Source organism: Panicum hallii, chromosome 8 (genome assembly GCF_002211085.1).
Source record: "Panicum hallii strain FIL2 chromosome 8, PHallii_v3.1, whole genome shotgun sequence".
In the NCBI taxonomy this organism is placed as follows: domain Eukaryota; kingdom Viridiplantae; phylum Streptophyta; class Magnoliopsida; order Poales; family Poaceae; genus Panicum; species Panicum hallii.
Window position 1 is genome coordinate 27,664,543 of NC_038049.1, and position 19,331 is coordinate 27,683,873.

General features: G+C 45.0%; 2 protein-coding genes across 2 annotated transcripts; both read right to left on the reverse strand.

The window, feature by feature from the left end:
- Nucleotides 1–517: 517 nt before the first annotated feature.
- LOC112903104 (TBC1 domain family member 13-like) lies at nt 518–5,806 on the reverse strand. Its single transcript, XM_025972319.1, has 9 exons — nt 5,368–5,806; nt 5,176–5,271; nt 3,782–3,886; nt 3,257–3,409; nt 2,367–2,450; nt 2,141–2,269; nt 1,757–1,936; nt 956–1,072; nt 518–874 (listed from the first exon to the last, which is right to left on the reverse strand). Exons 1-9 carry the CDS (start codon nt 5,641–5,643, stop codon nt 710–712), a joined length of 1,305 nt encoding a protein of 434 aa, XP_025828104.1. The 5' UTR covers nt 5,644–5,806; the 3' UTR covers nt 518–709.
- A 9,125-nt stretch (nt 5,807–14,931) lies between these two features.
- Nucleotides 14,932–16,640, reverse strand: LOC112902743 (two pore potassium channel b-like). Its single transcript, XM_025971908.1, has one exon. The coding sequence runs from the start codon at nt 16,345–16,347 to the stop codon at nt 15,274–15,276; it is 1,074 nt and encodes a 357-aa protein (XP_025827693.1). The 5' UTR covers nt 16,348–16,640; the 3' UTR covers nt 14,932–15,273.
- Between the last annotated feature and the right edge of the window lie 2,691 nt (nt 16,641–19,331).

Consider the following 19,331-nt stretch of genomic DNA (forward strand, 5'->3'; position numbering starts at 1 on the left):
GAGGCGGGCACCGGCGACGTGGCGGGGGCGCGGACGGGAAGACGGCGCCGGCGTGCGAGCGGCGCGCGGAGCGGCAGCGCCGCCGGCGGCCGTGCGGAATCGAGGGGCAATGGGGAGCAGCAGGCGGGGTGGAGCAGAAAAACACCTGCGTGAGAGAGGGCGCGGAGGCGGACACCGGCGGCGTGGCGGGGACGCGACGACGGCACCGGCGTGCGAGCGGCACGCGGAGTGACAGCGGCGCCAGCGGCCATGCGGAATCGAGGGGCAACGGGAGAGAGAAATGCGGATAGGGTCTGCGCCTCCGGGAGGAAAGCACAATTCCCACTAAACGCGAGGACTTTTTTGCGAAATCGCCGACTCCGGGGCGGCCATCCCGCGCAGGCACGTGTCGGCACGGGACGCGGCCGCTGACGACGTGGCCGCTCCTGGTGCGAGGAAACGACAGGGAGTTTTAATAGAAGAGATTCCTTCCTTTCCTGTACTGAAAGCTGGAAGGAGCCCAGGAGCGTTTTCGATGTATAAAAAAAACATAAGCGCTACTCAGAGCTCTGACACCTTTAGTGTCTCATCTTCTGATCTTCAGCCACACCAAAAAGGGCGAAACAGAACACAAAGGCAATGTCAAACGCCACTCTAGGAACACCGATATGTTCAAGCTACCAACATGGACAAAATTGAAATACAGGTATGCAGGAAAGACAATGAACCACTAGCTGGCAACTGTCCCTCTCAATCGGTTGGCGATGTGGAGGAGGTGATCGATGTTAGTAGCTGGGTAATGCTGCAGCAACTGGATATTGGCAGTGAAGTCCCCAGCCAACAGCCGCTTCCGGACTAGGATGAGCATGGCACAGCATATCCTCATCAGTGTGTCCTGCATGAGAGCATGCAAAGGATTAGCCCTAAACTCTGCTGGGAAGATGCCTACAATTGTAGTTCGGAGGTGGTAACGTACCGGTGGGCCTTCCGGATCGCCCAAGATAGCATCCCAAATATGTATACATACATTGAATCTGAACTCCATCGTCAACAGCAATGTGATCCATCTAAATGCATAATATTGTGGGTACACCTGTACATTGAACAACAAACAATTATCAATCTTGATCTGCTAAAGCAAATTGGTATCAACACCAACAATGCAACTGGAGAAAAACAAGACATGTCAGGTTTTATCCTTTGGACGTTTTTTAGTGTGTATAGTTGCCATGTATGCAAGAACCTCTGTACCCACCAGTCGCTAAACACCAGTGTATTTTACAGCTAGCAACACAATTACTATGTACCGTTTGTAATATGGATATTGCACATTTAACCTAAGCAATTATCCAAGGGAAAGATCCACCATCTATAACCAGCAACTACAATAAGATATTCTGTTATGAAGAATATTTAGTCTATCATTTAATTGAAACCCAGAATACCAGGAATCTGTAAGATGTGTTGCACAAATATAAACTTAGTGATTTATGTCAAAACAAACTGGATACCCACTTTATCTCATTCGGTTTCTGCTATTTCTGTTCAGTGGATAAGACCTGACATCATTGATAATGAGAAGTATAATTTCAGCTATGGATGAAAACATAAGAATAGGATAGCAAAGCTGTGTTGATGCAATTACAAATGCGATTTCTCGGTATGACAGAAGATAAATTACAAAAAAATTGCAGCAGATAATTCTCATCTCCACAAAATCCAGAAATTCATAATTCTTAACAGTTAGCCCCAGAAATCTAGTACTGAAATTGCCTACCTTAGTAGTAACCTCCATGTGACGCCATAGCTCTTCATCATGTCGCTTCAAGAGTTGGGACAGCTTTGACAGTGTAGATCGAATACCCACACTGCTATTGTCAAGATGCTTGCAATAATTGTCTCTAAAGCCACTCAACAATTCAACAAAGCAAAAGTATGTGTCTGCTTCAGCTGAAGCCTACATTTCAGAAAATGCATAATTCAGTTGATGAATACCATGTGACAACAATAATCAACAGAATAATTCTGAAGTAATACATAAAAATGAACAGATTAATAAATATTATGGTCTCTATCTAGGCAAGGAGGTATAGGGTGGTCTCAAAATCTAGGGACCTAGTGGACAATCATGGAAAAAAAAATTAATGGCTGAAGAACTTACTGAGCTGCTTGGGTCAGGGTCATTCTTGAATACGTAGAATAGAGGTGCTAAAACTTCATTCATTCCTTGCACGTATCTTATGCTTGGGTTCAATTTTGAAAAGATAATCAGAATACGCCTCAGAGATTCCTGATAGGAGTTCAAATGATCAGTACAAACAATACGTTTCTATTGGTAGAACAGGCAACAGTAAGAACACCATAAACACTAGACACTGAATGCGAACCTGGTTCGACTTGGCAGAGAAAAATGGCATGTCCGGATGTGTTCGCTTTACATCTCGATCTATTTGTTCTAATATCTCTGACTCCTGATATATTTGTTTAGAAGATGAACAATTAATGATGAAAGGAAAACTATTTGTACATCCACTTCATATTCATTCAGCAAAATAGAACTGTTCAGTGGACATCAACTGTACAAGTAAGATAGCCTTGAGCAGAATACAAGTCAGAAGAATCAACTTTTCCATGTTCTTTCCTCTTAGTTTTCATTATACTTCTCGTTCTTGTTAAAACCAAAAGGGAAAAAAATATAAAAGAAGATTGGTTCAGCTGAAGTATACAACTCGAAGCTTGACAGCCGAAACAATGTAAGTTGTAGTCATGTCTAATGATACGATCAAAAAGACCGAACAGGTAGAGATAATGAGATATTGATGTACTGGTGTAGTGGTGTTGCACTATGATAGATTATTAGGAGGGTAGATACACATCTCACACACTCCAATTCACATGCAGACAGAGAAAACAATGATAACAGAAATCTCTTGACATCAGTCCTGGGCACATTCCAAGTTTCAAATAGGTAGAAATTCAGCAATAAATCCAAATAAAGGGAGCCAGAAAGCCTAGCTTCATGTGAAAATTGGGAGAAACACAAGCCCACATAGGCGCACAGTGCTCATAGCATAGGAAAATTGCACCATAAATGCAAAGAATTTCTCAGGAGGCAATGCATTTTGGTGTTATTTTGCGTAATTCGAGCCAATCCCGTGACAGAAGGTACCTAGTAGTGTGCTAGGAAACAAGCCAGTTACCACTGGTTTTGCGAACCATGCATACAAACCTAATTTCTTCAAATAGCATCGGTTGCAAAGCTAATATGAAACAGTACCTGAAAATATTGGTTCCATAAGCTAGATTTACCAGAGCTTAAAGGATGTTCTTCATTAGTAACCTCCAATCTCGGAAGCAAGCCAGTCCTCTCAATATTTAGTTCTTTCTTTCTTGACAGCTTTGATTCCTCGATTCTCCGTAGTTTTTCTGACTGACCACATGAAGTATGCCGTCAGAATTCTCATATAAACATTCAATGATTCATGTGCCCTAAAAAGAACCACTTAGTAGAAAAGGTTCTGGATTATGCTATTATTAAGGTTTTAAAGAATTTTTAACTGAAATCTATGGTGAAAGCTACTCAACTAAGTATTTTTGTCAAAATATTACCAGATGAATTTTCATTCTCTGGGTACATTCTTGATTTTTTTTTCAGACAAAACAAACATGCTTATTGTCTTACCAAACAACAAGCAGATTTTTCCCAACAGCTCTAGATATTGCCCTAATATAATGTGTACAAAGATAACTAGGGGTGATGGATATTCACTGATTGATACTTAGATTGGCAACTGTAACTTACAGGATTTAGAAGAAACTCTTCTTTGTACGCACTATATTGGCTCCGCTTCTTTTCTAACTCATAGGGCCATAAACCACGATCAGTTGGCAAATACCCTAAGAGAAGCTGCACACTATAAATATAGTAGAATAAATTTCTCGTGTACACAGTTAGATAACAAAAATAATATAAATGTACAAAAGGACTGAACGAAGCTCCTAGAATGCATGCTTAATCATGACCCTTCACAAAACAACAGATGGTACAAAGATTGGGGTCAATGCAAACTGCGACACAAGCCATGCTAAATCCATACCATTAAATTTTGAACATCAGCTTAAGTAATTTCAGATGTACGCAGATGATTAGCACGCTCAGGACAAGATTAACATATATAAGATATAGCCCACCAGGGTAGAGTTATAAGGTTACAAACGAATAAGAAAAACTTTGAATCCTATCCAACATAAAGAAGGCAAGTTTATACGTCATATAGCAAAGTATAATTTATTTTACTCGAGATTGTCAGTTCAAACTACTAGTGAGACCATGTATAGGGCAGGATTTGTCAGTTCAAACTATTAGTGAGACCATGTATAGAGCATGACCCTGATGTCCACAATCTGTCAAAGCTCAGGTTTTACAACTACATATAGGAAAGATATCATATTAACAAGACAAACCACTTGTAATATTTTGTGAGTGGGTGCTTTTTTCACTAAAAAGGCCCATGTAGGTACATGAAGGACTGTCATGAATTTGGTCCTTCAAGCTGTTAAAAAACTTGAGCTTCAAGAAAAATTGAAAAAATGTTATGGGCCTAGCACATCTAACAGATATTCACATGATGGGTTATGGCATAATCTTTGGCAAAAATATCTTTCATTCTAGGGCCATCTCTCTTCACAGAAGCAACCGCAACATGATTCAACTGAAAATATAAAATCCGACTTAGGGCACTACGAACCTTGTCCCTTCTTCATTTACCACACAACCCCGATCTATCACCTTAAATTAGACACTAGGAAACTCGATTTCCAGGTCCTAAGTCAACCAGTGCAATCGATATTTGGCATATGTCAGCCATGCAGAACTGGGCAAACGGACCACATTTTAGACAGTGAGCCTTTTCCGTTCCTTATGTACCTCACTAGCCCAATTCCTCTTGGAATCATAGACTCTTAACTTCTCAAGTAGTGCATAAAGGATTTCTGGTTCACTTACACATTCTACATCATTAACATTGCCATAACTACCAAGTCATACTAAATTTTGTAAATAAGCCGGATCAAATGTCAACACAAAAGCCCTGCACTACAATTGAGAAATGGAGAACTCCCAACTCTTCTCGGAGCACAGACCACAGCAGAAACCACAGAACCATAAGAGAAGGGATAGAGATTGTGAGTGGGGACCTTCCACACGACCGGTCGCACGCCCGCGCCGCCGTCGGGCACACCGAGGCAGGCCAGCCGCCGCAGTTCCCCCATATTCACCACCTTCTTCGACAGCTGCACGCACGCACCCACAGCAACGGAATCAGCCAAACACGAAAAACCCCAGGGAGAATCCAAGCCAACACCGAAACCCCTCTCCCCACGACGCACCGCGGCCTTGAAGTCCGCGAGCAGGTGCGCCCGCAGAGCCGCCGCCCCGGCGCCGCCCTCCTCGTCGTCGTCCCCTCGCCCGCGCCCCCGAACCGCCTGCTCGTAGGACGGCGGCGGCGGCACGGGCGTGTCCGACGCGGGGGGCGGCGGGGGCTTGGGGGGCGGCGGCGGGGCGAGGTCGGCGCCGTAGGGGTCCGCCGGTGTCGGCGCCGGCGAGGACGCGGACCAAATCGGGCTGTTGAGCCACTCCGGCACAGCCCTACCCTTCTTCCGCATCCCGCACCCCTGATGATCGGGGAAGCCGCTTCGCCGCAGCTGCGGGGGAGGAGTGGGAGTCGCTGCCGCCGCCGGCCGCGTGGGAGGTGGTGGTCAGGTGGGAGGAAGGGTCTGGAAGAAGGGGAAAGAGAGGGGGTGGCGCAGATCTCGAAACTGCAAGTGGCTAGTTGCACCGCTTCCTGCAGTTAATGCGGAGAGCGGCAGAGGAGGGAGGGATGGCGGGGCCCAGCGGTCAGAGACTGTGGTCGCACGGGTGCGTTTGCTTGCCCCTCTGGATTGCTCATGGTGGCGAGGATTGCATTACCGGCGATACAGTATTTATCAGTGAGCTCCGGTAATAAGAATCAGTTGAAAATCGGTGAAAAATTGCCAAAACCGATCGGTAAAGAGACCTAAATTCAAAAAAATGAAATTCAACAATTTATCGTCGATAATCGATGCAAACTGAACGATTTATCGCTTCGCCTACTGAAAATATGTTTTGGCAGTGGAAAAAAAAATAAAGGTTTGATAGCATTTAATTTTTTAGGTTATGTATTATATTATATTAGATAAATTACATATACATGCACAATTTTGCATATAGAATTGCCTAAGAAATAAACATGTTTACATATTTTGCCCATAAAATTGCATAAAACACATGAATTTGCACATATATACAAACCACGAAGTGCATAGTTCATATAAACAAACGAGTGCATAGTCCATACAAACTTCATAGTTCATATAAATAAAAGAGTGCATAGTTCATAGAAATAAAAGAGTGCATAGTTCATACAAACCTTATAGTGTATAGAAATAAGAGTACATAGTCTATACAAGCCACATACAAACTTAGCAAGCACATAGTCCATACATGAAGGCATTCGGCATATCAATTTAATCATTCTTCGGTCTCTTCTTGCTGGTACGTGTGATATCCATAATAATATTCCTAAATATTGAAATGATAATCGGTCGCTCCCAGCTGCAGCATCATCGATAATCGGCGCACATACATTGATTATCGGCCTTAATCGCACGAAAATCGGTGAACGGAGCTGAAATCGCCCGCTCTCTTGCTCTGTGCTTGCGCGCGTGTGAGGAAAGTGAGAGGCAGGGGAAAGTGAACTGGAGCGCGTGTGAGGAAAGTGAGAGGCAGGGGAAAGTGAACTGGAAAGGGACAAGGGATGCTCCGTGCTTGCGCGCATGTAAGGAAAGTGAGAGGCAGGGGAAAGTGAACTGGAAAGGGACAAGGGACAGGAGGTTGGACAGAAGGTTGGAGAGAGAGTGACTGTGGTCCTCGTGAGGCCACAATGTGGTGGAAGGGTTAACGGGTTAGTAGATCGTAACGGGTAGTTAGATAAAAAAAAAATTTTCCTAAGCAAACAATTGTTGCTTTTAATATGTGACAACATTCTGGAATCAAGAGAAGGTCTAGTTTTTTATAAAAATAAGTTCTCTACTTTTTATAAATCTTTTCAAATTTTTGAATTTTTCATTGAAATCTAGCGAAATTTCAGTCGGTTTACGTTCTCAGCTAGCATCGGTAACGATAAATTTCACCGATAATCGCGATTATCGAGGGTTTTGTATTCCCTGGGTGGTGGTGGTGGTGGCGAGATCGTGTGATCAGTCTCGTGTTAAGCTATCACCAGGGTCACGTGACAGGTTTTGTTGATGATCGTGTGATCAGTCTTGGCGGTGGCGAAATTCAAACACATCTAAAAAATTAAAATTTTAGGAAGAGAACATGCTCATAGATAAATATTTATTGTTTAGAGCAACTCCAATGGTTAGCTAAAAAACTCCCTAAACATAAAATTAAGGAGTAATTAGAAAAAATATGACTCCAATGGTTCCTTAAATCTACTTGCTAAATTTATCAAGTCCCTACCTCACCCTACTTCATCGCTAAATGTGGGGAGCTGGTAGGGAGTCCCGAACCGCACTTCCGCGCCAAAATCCGTCGACTCGCGCCACATTTTTCCCCTTTCGCGCCTTCTCTCTGCTTATCCGCTGCCGCCGAGCCCTTGTTCCCCATTCCTGCACCGTCGTCCAGAGCCCTCTGTTCCTTCTTCGCCCCATGGTTCGCCGCTAGAGGAACCCGGCGCCCTCAAGAAGCCGCCCGCCGCCTTCAAGAAGCCGGGTCGCCGCCCTGTGGAAGACCGCGGGCAGGCGGCCCCTCGACGTCCGGGTGCCGCCGTCCTCGGGAAGCCGTTCCTCCGTCGTAGCCACGCCTCCGCCCTCAAGAAGCAGCGCCACCGCCCTCAAGAAGCCGCGCCACCGCCGTCTGGAAGGCCGCGCGCGGGCGGCCCCTTGACGTCGCGCGCCGCCACCGCGACGCCCGCGGGAATCGCCCGCTTCGTCGCCAGGTCCCCCGCGCCATCGCCGCCCACGCTCGACGAATCCTTCGGGTTCCTCTTCTCCCCCAAGCTCAACCCGCCCATCGACAACAAGGTGGTGCTCGCTCAATTTGATAATTACTCCAGCATGATTCTATTCAATCTTGAATGAATGAAGTCGGGGCGCATTTGCATTGATTTGGATTCAGCCTTATTAAGGACAAACCTAGTGTGAATTTGTGCCTGTACTGCTGCTGAAAAACAAGATACACACAGGTCCTTGAGACATTTCCTAGTAATTTGTTGCGCCTGTACTGCTGCCCCTGCGATGGCTATCTGAATTCATATGTACTAGCTATAGCTCGGTGCAATTCTGTTTAGTTGTCAACAATTGGTGTTACCAGCGGAATACCATTGTTTCTTCCTGTTAGTTTATGTGATTATGGTTCTATATCATTGATGTTTAAGTTTAGAACTCTTGAAGCTCAGAGCCAAGTTCCCTGATGTGGGTTTACTTGTGATGCTGAATTGGAAGCCGTGGCCATTTCTTTGCCATTTAATTGTGTAGTTCTGACCAGATTGACCAGAGTGCATGATACTAGTTGGCAATAAAATGAGTTACTCATACCTGCAAGATACTCATACCTTTGTTTAAAAAACAGGAATGGAAGGAGGTGATGGATACTTCACCAACTTGTTGAATGACGGTCAGTATGATGCAGGTTTCGAAGACTATGGGACTATACCAATTGAGTCGCAGCAGTCACCACCCGAAAACGAGATCAATCTCACATCAAAGGCACCTCAGAAGCAAAAAGGGAAAAACTTTAGTGTGGATGAAGATAGGCTTCTTGTTTCAGCATGGTTAAATGTTAGTACGGATCCAACACAAGGGACAAATCAAACCAAAGATACGTTCTGGAGAAGAATCCATCGATACTATGATAGCAATAGAGGACCTTTACCAGATCGTAATCAAAATTCCTTGCTGCATTGTTGGAGTTCTATCAATGATGCTGTTAGCACGTTTTGTGCTTGTATATCCTAGATAAACAATAGAAACCAGAGCGGAATGACTATTCATGACAGGGTAACAAACACTACTACATCTAACATTGTGCACTAATATCCTACTATTCCGATTAACGCGTCTCTATTATATGCAGGTAGAGGAGGCTGAGAAGCTTTTCAAGTCCCTAGACACCCACAACAAGTCTTTTCAGTTTAGGCACTGTTGGCTCCAGCTTAGAAATCAGCCAAAATAGCATGAGAAGCAACAGCTAGCAGCAGCTGCAAAAAACAGCCATAGAAAGCAAAAGGAAGCAAAGAATACAAGTCCGGGATTAGTTGATCCTACTACTCCGGATGGCAATCAGGATGCTCCTGCTGAGACTAGCCCTCCACAAACAGATCTGCCACGAAGAATAATTGGTAAGAAGATGGCAAAAGAGATGCGTAGAGGGGGTATGGATGCATATTCAGATGCGTTGGACACTCTATGGGCAAAGAAGAGAGAGGCTGATGCAGAAAAGGAGCTAAAGAGAGATGACAGATTTGCAAAAGCATGTGCTCTTGATAAAAGAGGCTTGAGCTGGAACAAAAGAAGCTTGCAATTGAAGAACAAAAGTATACAAATGAGCAAAAGAGACTTGAGCAAGAGAAAGAGCGCCTTGACAATGAGGCAAACAATCTTTACTTGAAGCGTATTGCAGAAGAACAGAGAATAATGAGTATGGATCTTAGTGCTATGAGTGACATGCAAAGACAGTACTATATGTGCTTGCAGGCTGAGATCGTTGCACGTCGGATGAATTAGAAGTCTCTTTTTTATTTGTAGTTAGTTTTAAAGTGGTACACAACTTTATTGTGCTACACAATATTAAAAGCTGCTGGTTCTGTCATAGATGTAAAGTTTATTTCAACCTTCCCTGCATTTCACAAAAATATTCCTAACTTTCTATAGCTGTTCCATTCTGTGTCTTGATGTGTGCTCCCCTCGCGAACATGGTGAGGCAATGGGATTTTGTCTCTTCAACCATGTGGCTGTTGCAGCAAGTTATTTCTTGAATGAGAGGGTTTGTACCTGAAACTTCCATTGCAGCCACATTGCAGCCTCCAATGGGATTCAGTTATTTCTTGAATGAGAGGCAATGGGAAGAAAGAAATGCTGCCGATGTTCTTCCAGTGGTGTCAATAGGAACATGTGTTCACTTTGGAATTTCTTTTCCTCCCATTGCAGCCTGACTTAGGCATCAAGATGACCCTTGTGTATTATTCTTTTCAGTTCACATATTGGACACATCACCTTGCATGCTTGATATATATAAAGAGAACAGAAACTAAAGGAAGACATTGAATAGATTGAAATTCTGTCCGTTGAGGCAGTACCGTCCATTTGAGTAAATAAATAAATAGAAGACACTAAACAAATAGGTTCTCAAGTAGTTCTCATGATATGTTATACTCATGACACGACAAATAACTTATAATTGAGTAAACAAAGAACTAAATACAAAGGTCCGGATGGTGTTGCCACAGATGCTCCACTAGATCTTCTTAAAGTTGATGGTGAGTTTCCTTGTTTCTAATTTTCAAGTGGTTCTCAATACATTCATCGAAATCTGCCGTATGCTCATGTGAGGGCTCAACACAATCTCCTCCGTCGTCAAAGCATTCGTCAGGATCCAGTATTCCCTCATCATCGACAATCATATTATGCATGATAATACAAGCTGTAATAATTTCGCTCAGCGTCTTATCGTCCCAAAACCGAGGTGGCCCTCGAATTATAGCAAAACGGGACTGCAGCACCCCAAAAGCTCGTTCCACATCCTTTCGTACTGCTTCCTGTGCTTTTGCAAAGTATGTCCTCTTACTACCACGTGGTTCAGGTATGGTCTTAACCAGTGTAGCCCAAGATGGGTATATACCATCCGCAAGATAGTATCCAATTGTGTAATCATGACCATTTATCTTATACTTCACTTTAGGAGCTTCTCCGTTGGCCAACTTTGCAAATAGTGGAGATCGATGAAGAACATTAATGTCGTTAAGAGATCCAGGTAAACCAAAAAAAGCATGCTAAATCCATAGATCTTGTGACGCAACTGCTTCTAAAATTATTGTTGCTGTGTGATTATGGCCTGAATACATACCCTGCTGTCCCGAAGGACAATTCTTCCACTTCCAATGCATACAATCAAGTGAACCAAGCATACCAGGGAAGCCTCTTTCTTTGCCAATTGCAAGTAAACGTGCTATATCATTCTCATTGGGTGCCCTCAAGTACTCGTCCCCAAAAACATCAATAACAGCTTTAACAAACTTCCTTAGACTTTCTATGGCCGTACTTTCTCCAATACGCACAACCTCGTCTATAGCGTCTGCTGGTACTCCATAAGTTAGCATCCTAAATGCTGCAGTAACTTTCTGTAAGCAACTAAGTCCAACATGGTGAGCTGCATCTATCGACTGTTGAAAGTATTCATCATGCTCTTCCACTGCTTTCATTATACGAACAAATAATGGTCGACTCATCCTGAATCTATAAGAAGAACAATACCTAGGTATTAATAATATAAATACAAGATATGTTAACTAGAACAATCGAAAAGAATTAACCTCCGTCGAAAGTCGGTTGGTCCATATGTAGGATTTTCAGCCAGGTAATCTTGATATAGTCTTGCGTGCCTCTCTTCTCTATTTCGATATTTGTATATACGCCCTGGGACAGAACCACCTTGTTTTTTTTCGAATATGTGACGCACTTTGTACGATTTGAGCTGCAGCAATAATGAACTCGTCGTCATCGTCCGATGATGATTCATCTAAAACTCGCTTGGAAAGTAATCTACTTTGACTCATAGCCTGATATCTGCGTAAATAGAACCAATCATAATTAAAGTTGTAGAAAAAAAGTACTCACTTTGTTTAGTACTAATCATAGATACAAATCCACATGGAGGTAGGATGATATGTGCACTTAATAAATGATACCTGCGCACGTGAATGAACTAGTAATTCTTGGATTGGGAGTAGCAGATGTGCCTCCGTCTCACGAGTAGCAGATGCCCCCAAGCCAAGGTCGTGTCCTGCGAGGCTGCGAATAGCACAGCTGCCCAAGCCAAAGTCGCGTCTCGCGATTAACAGTGCCCAAGCCAAGGTCGCGTCTCGCGTCTCACGACGGCGGTAGGTTTAGGCGGTATGGATGACGCTGCGAGGTACCTAGCACAACGTATTGCATGAAGAGATATTGGGCCAGGGAAAAATAGGCCCATTAACAAAAAGCCCAGCGGAGCTGGCAGAATTTAAATTATTTAGGGAACTAAATGTAAGGAACCATTGGAGAGCACTATTTTTTCTACTCCCTAATTTTATTTAGCAACTTCCTACATCTACTTTTAGGGAGCTGTTTTTTACCAAACCATTGGAGATGCTCTTCGCTTAGGCAAATACTGTACAGTAGATATTATAATTGAGGATGTCTCAGACCCGTTTGGAAACTGCTGGATTCTAAGAATCCAAAATCCAGAATTCGCACGGCTTCCAAACAGCTCGGATTTTGCTCGGGATTCTAGGAGTAGGGATTTTGGATTCTCAAAATCTCGAAAGCCAGAGGGGGATGGATTCCAGCGGCTACTGGATCGTGAAATTACTATTTTGCCCATCATCATTCCTGGAAATTACGTGAATCTGCCACCGCTGATGCGGTCCATCTCGCCCATCTCCTTCCCGACGCTCCGACTCCCGCTCGCGATTCCCACTCTCTCCGTTCCGATCTGCGTTCTCCACCTCCTCCCCGGCTAATCCTCCCTCCTGCGGCCGGCCCAGCACCGCTTCTTCCCACCACCGACCGGCCAAGCGCCTGCAGCTGGCCTTCTCGACCGCGATGAAGGAGGTCCTGGCGGTTGGCCACGCGCCGCTCCTCCTCACCGACGACCACTGAGGCGCTCACGCCAACCCCTCCCAGGACGCAGCAGAGGAGGCGCACGGAGCCACCAGCCCCCGCCCCCGTGCCGCTCCTCCACCGCGCGACGGCCTCCCTCCCCTCCCGCGGCTGCCGGCAGGGCCGGCCGTCCTCGCCAACGCCGGCCCGGGTTGCCCGTCGCCGGCCGTCCTGTCCCTGCCCATCCACAGCATGCGGAAGGGGAAAGGGATAGTTTTTGAAATAACGAAGGGATATCCAAATCTGCTATTGGAATCCACGTCTCCAAACAATACCGTTTAGATTTTGTTCAAAATTTGGATTCTCATAATCCATCCAAAATTTAAATTTCCAAAATCCACAATGGTAGCCAAACGGGGCCTTCGTGATTTACCTATATTCACTAGACTCAATCTAGAAAATAAATTCTACAATGCTAAAACTCTAATAGTAGTATTGTTGACACGAAATCCGATCAATACACCAAAAGCGCCAGAACACACGGATCGCAAAAGGATGTGACTCTATGATAATCGGTCAGATCGGATCCAAGGACCGGTTAGGATGGTTCCCTTGGGCTTCGCTAGAATCGGTCGTCCATGGAGAATAACGGCCACACTTACGAGATGGAGAATGGCTAGATTTATAAGCAAACTAGCAAAGGATAATCAGCGCACTTATGTGATAAAAAAAACGACTAGTTTACGAACAAACTAGAAAATATTGTCTATGCTCTCGTCCAGGAGGCCATAAAGCCTAAGATGCCATCTATAGTCGTGGAGATTAATAGATGAACATCAAGAGAGGTTGGAAGAGAGATTTAAGGTTTAGGAGGTAAAAAGTAAATGTATAGTAGATTGTTCGATTGCATGTATCTCAATCGGCCGTGGTCCTTCATATATAGAGATCTTAATTTAATAGGAGTCGAAATTTATACAAATCTCGTATTAAAATAAAATTTCTAACTTGGCTTGGACTGTCAAGACCGGTCTGATCGACCTTCAAATGCGTCGGACCGCTCTTTCGAACTGGTCCGATCTAGGGGTAGGTATTTCTGGAGCTATAATTTTCATAACTTTCTCATCTATACTCAAAATTGGATGTTCTATATATGCATTTCGATCATCTCGACTTGATCTCCGCAATGCTGCAATCCAATTGACAATTTGACAAAGTTACCAATACAGGTCTGACGGTTTACGCAGATTGTCCGGCAAACTTGATTTGTGCCTTCCCATCCAATTTAAAATCTATTTAACTACTTTGTTACAATTGCATATATGAGAGTAGACCTTTGCAGCTTGAATTGCTATAGCTAGTACTTCTTTTCTCATAATCTAAGTAGCTGAATTTCATATTTATGTGAATTTTATAAAATAACACTATAAAGAACTACTTCAAAGTTTAATCCCACAAAATTATATCCTCCGCTCTTAGGCCTTCATATAAACCCCCGGCACCCTGCCCATGGACTCAACATCCAGGTACCTATCTTCATCCTCACAAACATCATAACATAGCCTTTCAAATGAAATTTTGCGTTCTACACTGCCAATAAGGATCAGATCACAGCAGCGCTTAGAGCAGCCAAGATCCGGTTGAGCTCAAGTGATAAGGCCGAACAATTTTAGGGATCCAAGTGACGCAGCTAAACAAGTTTAGGGTGTCGATTCTACAATGTAAGTGTTTATGGATCTAAGTGACGTCACCAGATAATCCAGGGAGAATACGTGGAGCATCTCTAGCAGAGCCACATTCCCCGATCAAACTATCGTATTGGGAGAATTTATGTAAAAATAGTGTTCCAGCAAATTCCTTTTTCACCTTTCCTCTTTCATAATAATTGGGATAAACCGATAATCCACCATAACTCTTCGCAAATAGAGGGGGAGTTAGAGCTCTCCCAACATGATAGTTAGCTTTGAGTAAGATTATTGAGGAACTGCAAAATAAGTCCTTCAGTAACTATGAAATAAATTTTTGAGACATTCCAATTAACTGGTTATTGATGGAATCGCTGGAGTGCTGAAATAGCCATTTGAGGACATGCCATGCATTTACTCTGTTTATGGCTAGCATATACTCTGTTTTTGAGTAGCCATATGGAACAAAACTTAATGTTCGCTATCCTACAATACATCTACATGTTGGAAGCCGCGCGTGGGGCGATGTACCGCTTCATCTCCTAGATTGTTTAACTCAGAAGTCAATTTAGTTCCCGAGTATTTCTGGATGATAGTGTTTGGAGGCAGAGCTTATCCTGCGGAAAGACTCGCCTGTCCACAGAATTCTGCGCGCGCTCTGTGTGTGTGTGTGTGTGTGTGTGTGTGTGTGTGTGTGGCACGCACATTGCCTTGCCACCGGCCGATGATTGCCCGGCTAGCCGGGTTGGGCAACGGCCAGATCGTGGCACGATAGGGTGCCGGAGTGGTCGGCATCGAGCATGTCGAACTCCTCCAGGAACTCAGAGATGCCTTCCTGGCTGATCTTCCCGAGCTCCTTGAGCTTGTACAACGCGAACTCCGCGGCGCTGACCCTATGGTCGCCGTTGAGGTCCGCCGCCTCGAGGTCCATGCTGGTGGTCCGCCGCGTGAGCACCCACTGCGCCAGCGCCTTCTGCCGCCGCTCCGCGGCCAGCTCCGCCGCGTACAGGAAGAAGAGCGCCACCACCAGCGTGCTCACCGTGATCCAGGCTGCCGCGAACGCGCGCCCGGCCGCCGACGTGAAGCTCCGGTCGCCGTACCCGAGCGTGGTCACCGTCGCGCACACGCAGTAGAAGGCGTCCACGGGGCGCATCCCTTCCACCTTCACCAGGAACGCCATGCCGGACGCGAGGATCACGGCAAGGAGCGCGGCGGAGGTGTAGAGCTTGTAGAGGACCTTGTTGGCCTCCATGTCGCGCATGGACTTGTAGTCGTCGGCGTGGTGGAGGTGGAACGTGCGGAAGACGAGCGCCTCCTGCTTCTCGACGAGGTAGTCGGCGGCCTTGCTGAGGAAGGCGCCGACGAGGGCGACGCCGGCGAAGGCGAAGGCGCAGGCGAGCAGCTTGGCGGCGTCGCTGGACGGGACGAGGTCGCCGTACCCGACGGTCGTCATGGTGACCACGCAGAAGTAGAGCGCGTCCAGCGCGCGGTTGCCGCTGCGGTCGCCGGACATGTGGTCCATGACGAGGTAGAAGGCGGCGGTCCCCGCGAGGAGGTACGCGAGCAGGAGGACGCCGACGAGCCAGAACCTCGGGCGCATACCACCGGTGAGCAGCCCCTTCGGCGGCACCAACGGCGAGGCGGCGCTGGCGCCCTGCCGGCTCCGGAGAGCAGACCCCTGCTCGACGTTGTGCGACGGCGCCGTCTGGCAGCGCCGGAACCTCCTCGCCCTCCCCGGCGGTATCTTTGGCGGGACGTTAGGAGGGTCGTCATCGTGTAACAGGTGTTGCTGAACGCCGTTCTCCACCATTTTCTCCAGACTTTGCTGCTGGGGAAGAAGACGCGAAGAATTTGCCTCAAATTTCAGAGTCGCAGCAATAGATCGACAAAGGTCGATTTCTCTGTATTCCCTTGCTTGCCGGCTGGGTCCCTCTTAACGGCTCAACCTGTTCTTCTACCTGTCAGAGTCCGGCCTCACATGTTAATTGTACATGTGTGGACGTGCATTTTCATAGTCTGAATTTTTGGGGGCCAAAATAAAGATAAAAGTTTCCTTGTCTTATGTATCTTGTGACCTCAGAAAGCCCCTAAAGTATATAGTTTGGTACTTTCGGCCAGCACTCACTGTCAATGGAAAATATGTGCGCTACTTTGCATTGCATGCATACGGTTCCTATTTGTCCCTACTATGGCCAATGGTGCATGTGGTTCAAAGATTTTGGTTTGGATATGCATTGAGATTGTGCTATAGATAGGAGGGCCACAAGGATTTCTTGATAAATTCCGACCATGCATGGATGTCAATAACAAAAAAATCAGCTGATACAGTCACAAGATCCATTCCAGTTGCTTTATTTTCAGCTTTCCATCAACTAGTGGCGGACGTAGGAAATATTAGTGAACTAAACAATCATGGCATATAAAAGATAAAGGTCCATGAAAACAAGGATTAAAAGGTATATCATACCGTACAAATAGTTTTAAATCTATTATCCACAAAATATTTCGAAACTTTCAACATATAGAAAATTACAGATTAACTCGAGGAAATGGATTTTGGAAATGGGAGATGATGTTTTCATTAGTAACAAGTAGGAATTTTTTTCAATAAATTTAACGATTGTTATTTAAGTATTGATCCCCATGATATTTCTTAGGCTGTTCTTCACGAAATTCAAAGCTGAAAATGCCTTTTCATTACTTGTTGTTAGCAAAACTAATTTCAGAAGCTTGTAGACATATGAGAGTATGGCATGCTTATCTATCCTAACAAGTAAAACTGAAAGATCGGCAATATTGTTCACTTCCTAAATCTTTCGTCACCATGCATATCAATCTTTGGTGCTGTAGCCACTGAACTTCCTGTGGCCAAAGCTGCTGCTGTGTGCTGCGTCGGTGCAGCCTGCTTATCCTCGGCGACGCCCGCCAGGAGCTCTTCCTCCACATTTGTGCCTACCCTTGCCGACAATGTTTCCGCGGCTTCCATGGATTCTGTGCCCCCCATTGCCATGACCAGTTCCGCATCTACCTTGGCCGACGGCTGACGAGCCCTCCGTCAGACCAGCTGCAAGCCAGCGCGGCCCCCCCGTTCCTCCGCTCTTCGCTCCTCTGCCAGGCGGCAGCGGACGGCCAACCCTGGCCTAGCAGGGGTGCAGCAGCAAAGGTAGATGGAGATGAGAGGTCGAGAGAGGAGAATACTAGGTGTCGGGTGGTTGGGGGCGACGGCGTCGAGGTCACGCCGATTTGCGGAGGGAATTGGTGGCACGAGGCAGGAGGCCAAGCAGTCCGGCCCCAGGCCTATTTCTCTTGTCTGGGCTCAAATAGATTCAATCTGGTACACCCATACACCTCTACTGGTTCCGCCTGCCATCAACACCGAATTCAAATAAATTGGTGCTAGAAACACATAGTGATGCACTTTAGACACAATGTATAGATATTAGACAACTCTCATAAGTGGTGTGTGCGTTCAGCTGGGGAATTTTTTATCACTTATGCATTTTCATACTGCTGGAATAGTACTAGACTCCTAGACAATACAATCTGTAATCTTAATTCATTACTCTTCAATAACAACTTATTTATAAATTTTATAAAAAGGCAGCTCTCCTGATTTTTTTTGGATTTTCTTTAATGGAAGCATTGACAGAGAACCTTGGTGCAATCTTTCAAAAGGTATGATAAATCAGTTGGCGGGGAGACTCAATGTGACAATCCAGCTTCAGATAAACAATGATCCAAAATCTGCGATCGCTACACCAAAACCCAGTTGGTTATCAAACATGCCAAAGCATGACGACTAACCTAATCATGAAGGCTATCCTTGCATTCAAATGGAAGAACACAAGCAAGAATATGAAAGAACACAATATAAAATTGCACATAGATATGAAGTATAAAGAGGACAAAGGTTCTAATTCTTGAATTGGATGGCCTCCCTGTCAACAAACGAGGCCTTTGATAAGGTAGAGCATGAATTTATGATGCAAATCATGAAGCATAAGGGCTTTGGCATAAAGTGGCTGCATTGGATGCAATTAATTTTCAATTCTGGTACATCTTCGGTACTTTTAAATGGACTGCCAGGAAAGGTGCTTCATTGCAAAAGATGGGTTAGACAGGGGATCCTCTCTCACCACTCTTTGTTTTAGCAGCTGATGCTAAAGAGAATAATCTCATTAAGCTGCCCATCACGTAGAGAGCTGGTATAGATTTTCCTATAATTCAATATGCTGATTATACTCTGATTCTTGTGGAAGAAGGATGCTCTGCACAACTTCAGCACTTGAAATAAATTTCGCATGTTTGTTGTTTCTTGAGGCTTGAAATGAACTTCACAAAGCCTGTTATGTTGCCTATAAATGTGCCTGATGAAAAATTGGCCTTCTTGCATCTTACATTGGTTGCTCTATTGGTACTTTGCCTTTTACCTATCTGGGGATGCCTCTTGGTCTGCAAAAGCCATCAGTAAAAGATTTTCTTCCATTACTGAAGAAATGTGAAAACAGAATTCTGGTTACTTCAAATTTGCTCTTACAAGAGGGAAGACTAATCATGGTGAATTCGATCATATCTTCTCTGCCCACTTTCTTAATGGGTACACTTAAGCTGCATGCCACATCCATCAAACAACCAGACAAATACAGAAAACATCTTCTCTAGAGAGGATCTGATCTAGGAGACAGGAAGCCACCAAAGGCAGGATGGCAAATGGTTTGTGTTCCAAAAGAAGGAGGTCTGGGTGTTTTGGACTTACCAACTCACAATGATGCTTTACTACTCAAAACACTTACA

Coding starts and splice junctions, on each gene's coding strand:
- LOC112903104 (XM_025972319.1), bottom strand. CDS start 5,643: ATGCGGAAGAAGGGTAGGGCTGTGCCGGAGTGGCTCAACAGCCCGATT. Junction 3,410..3,781: donor AAGAGTTTCTTCTAAATCCT/GTAAGTTACAGT, acceptor TCATGTGGTCAG/TCAGAAAAACTACGGAGAAT. Junction 875..955: donor GCGATCCGGAAGGCCCACCG/GTACGTTACCAC, acceptor GCTCTCATGCAG/GACACACTGATGAGGATATG.
- LOC112902743 (XM_025971908.1), bottom strand. CDS start 16,347: ATGGTGGAGAACGGCGTTCAGCAACACCTGTTACACGATGACGACCCT.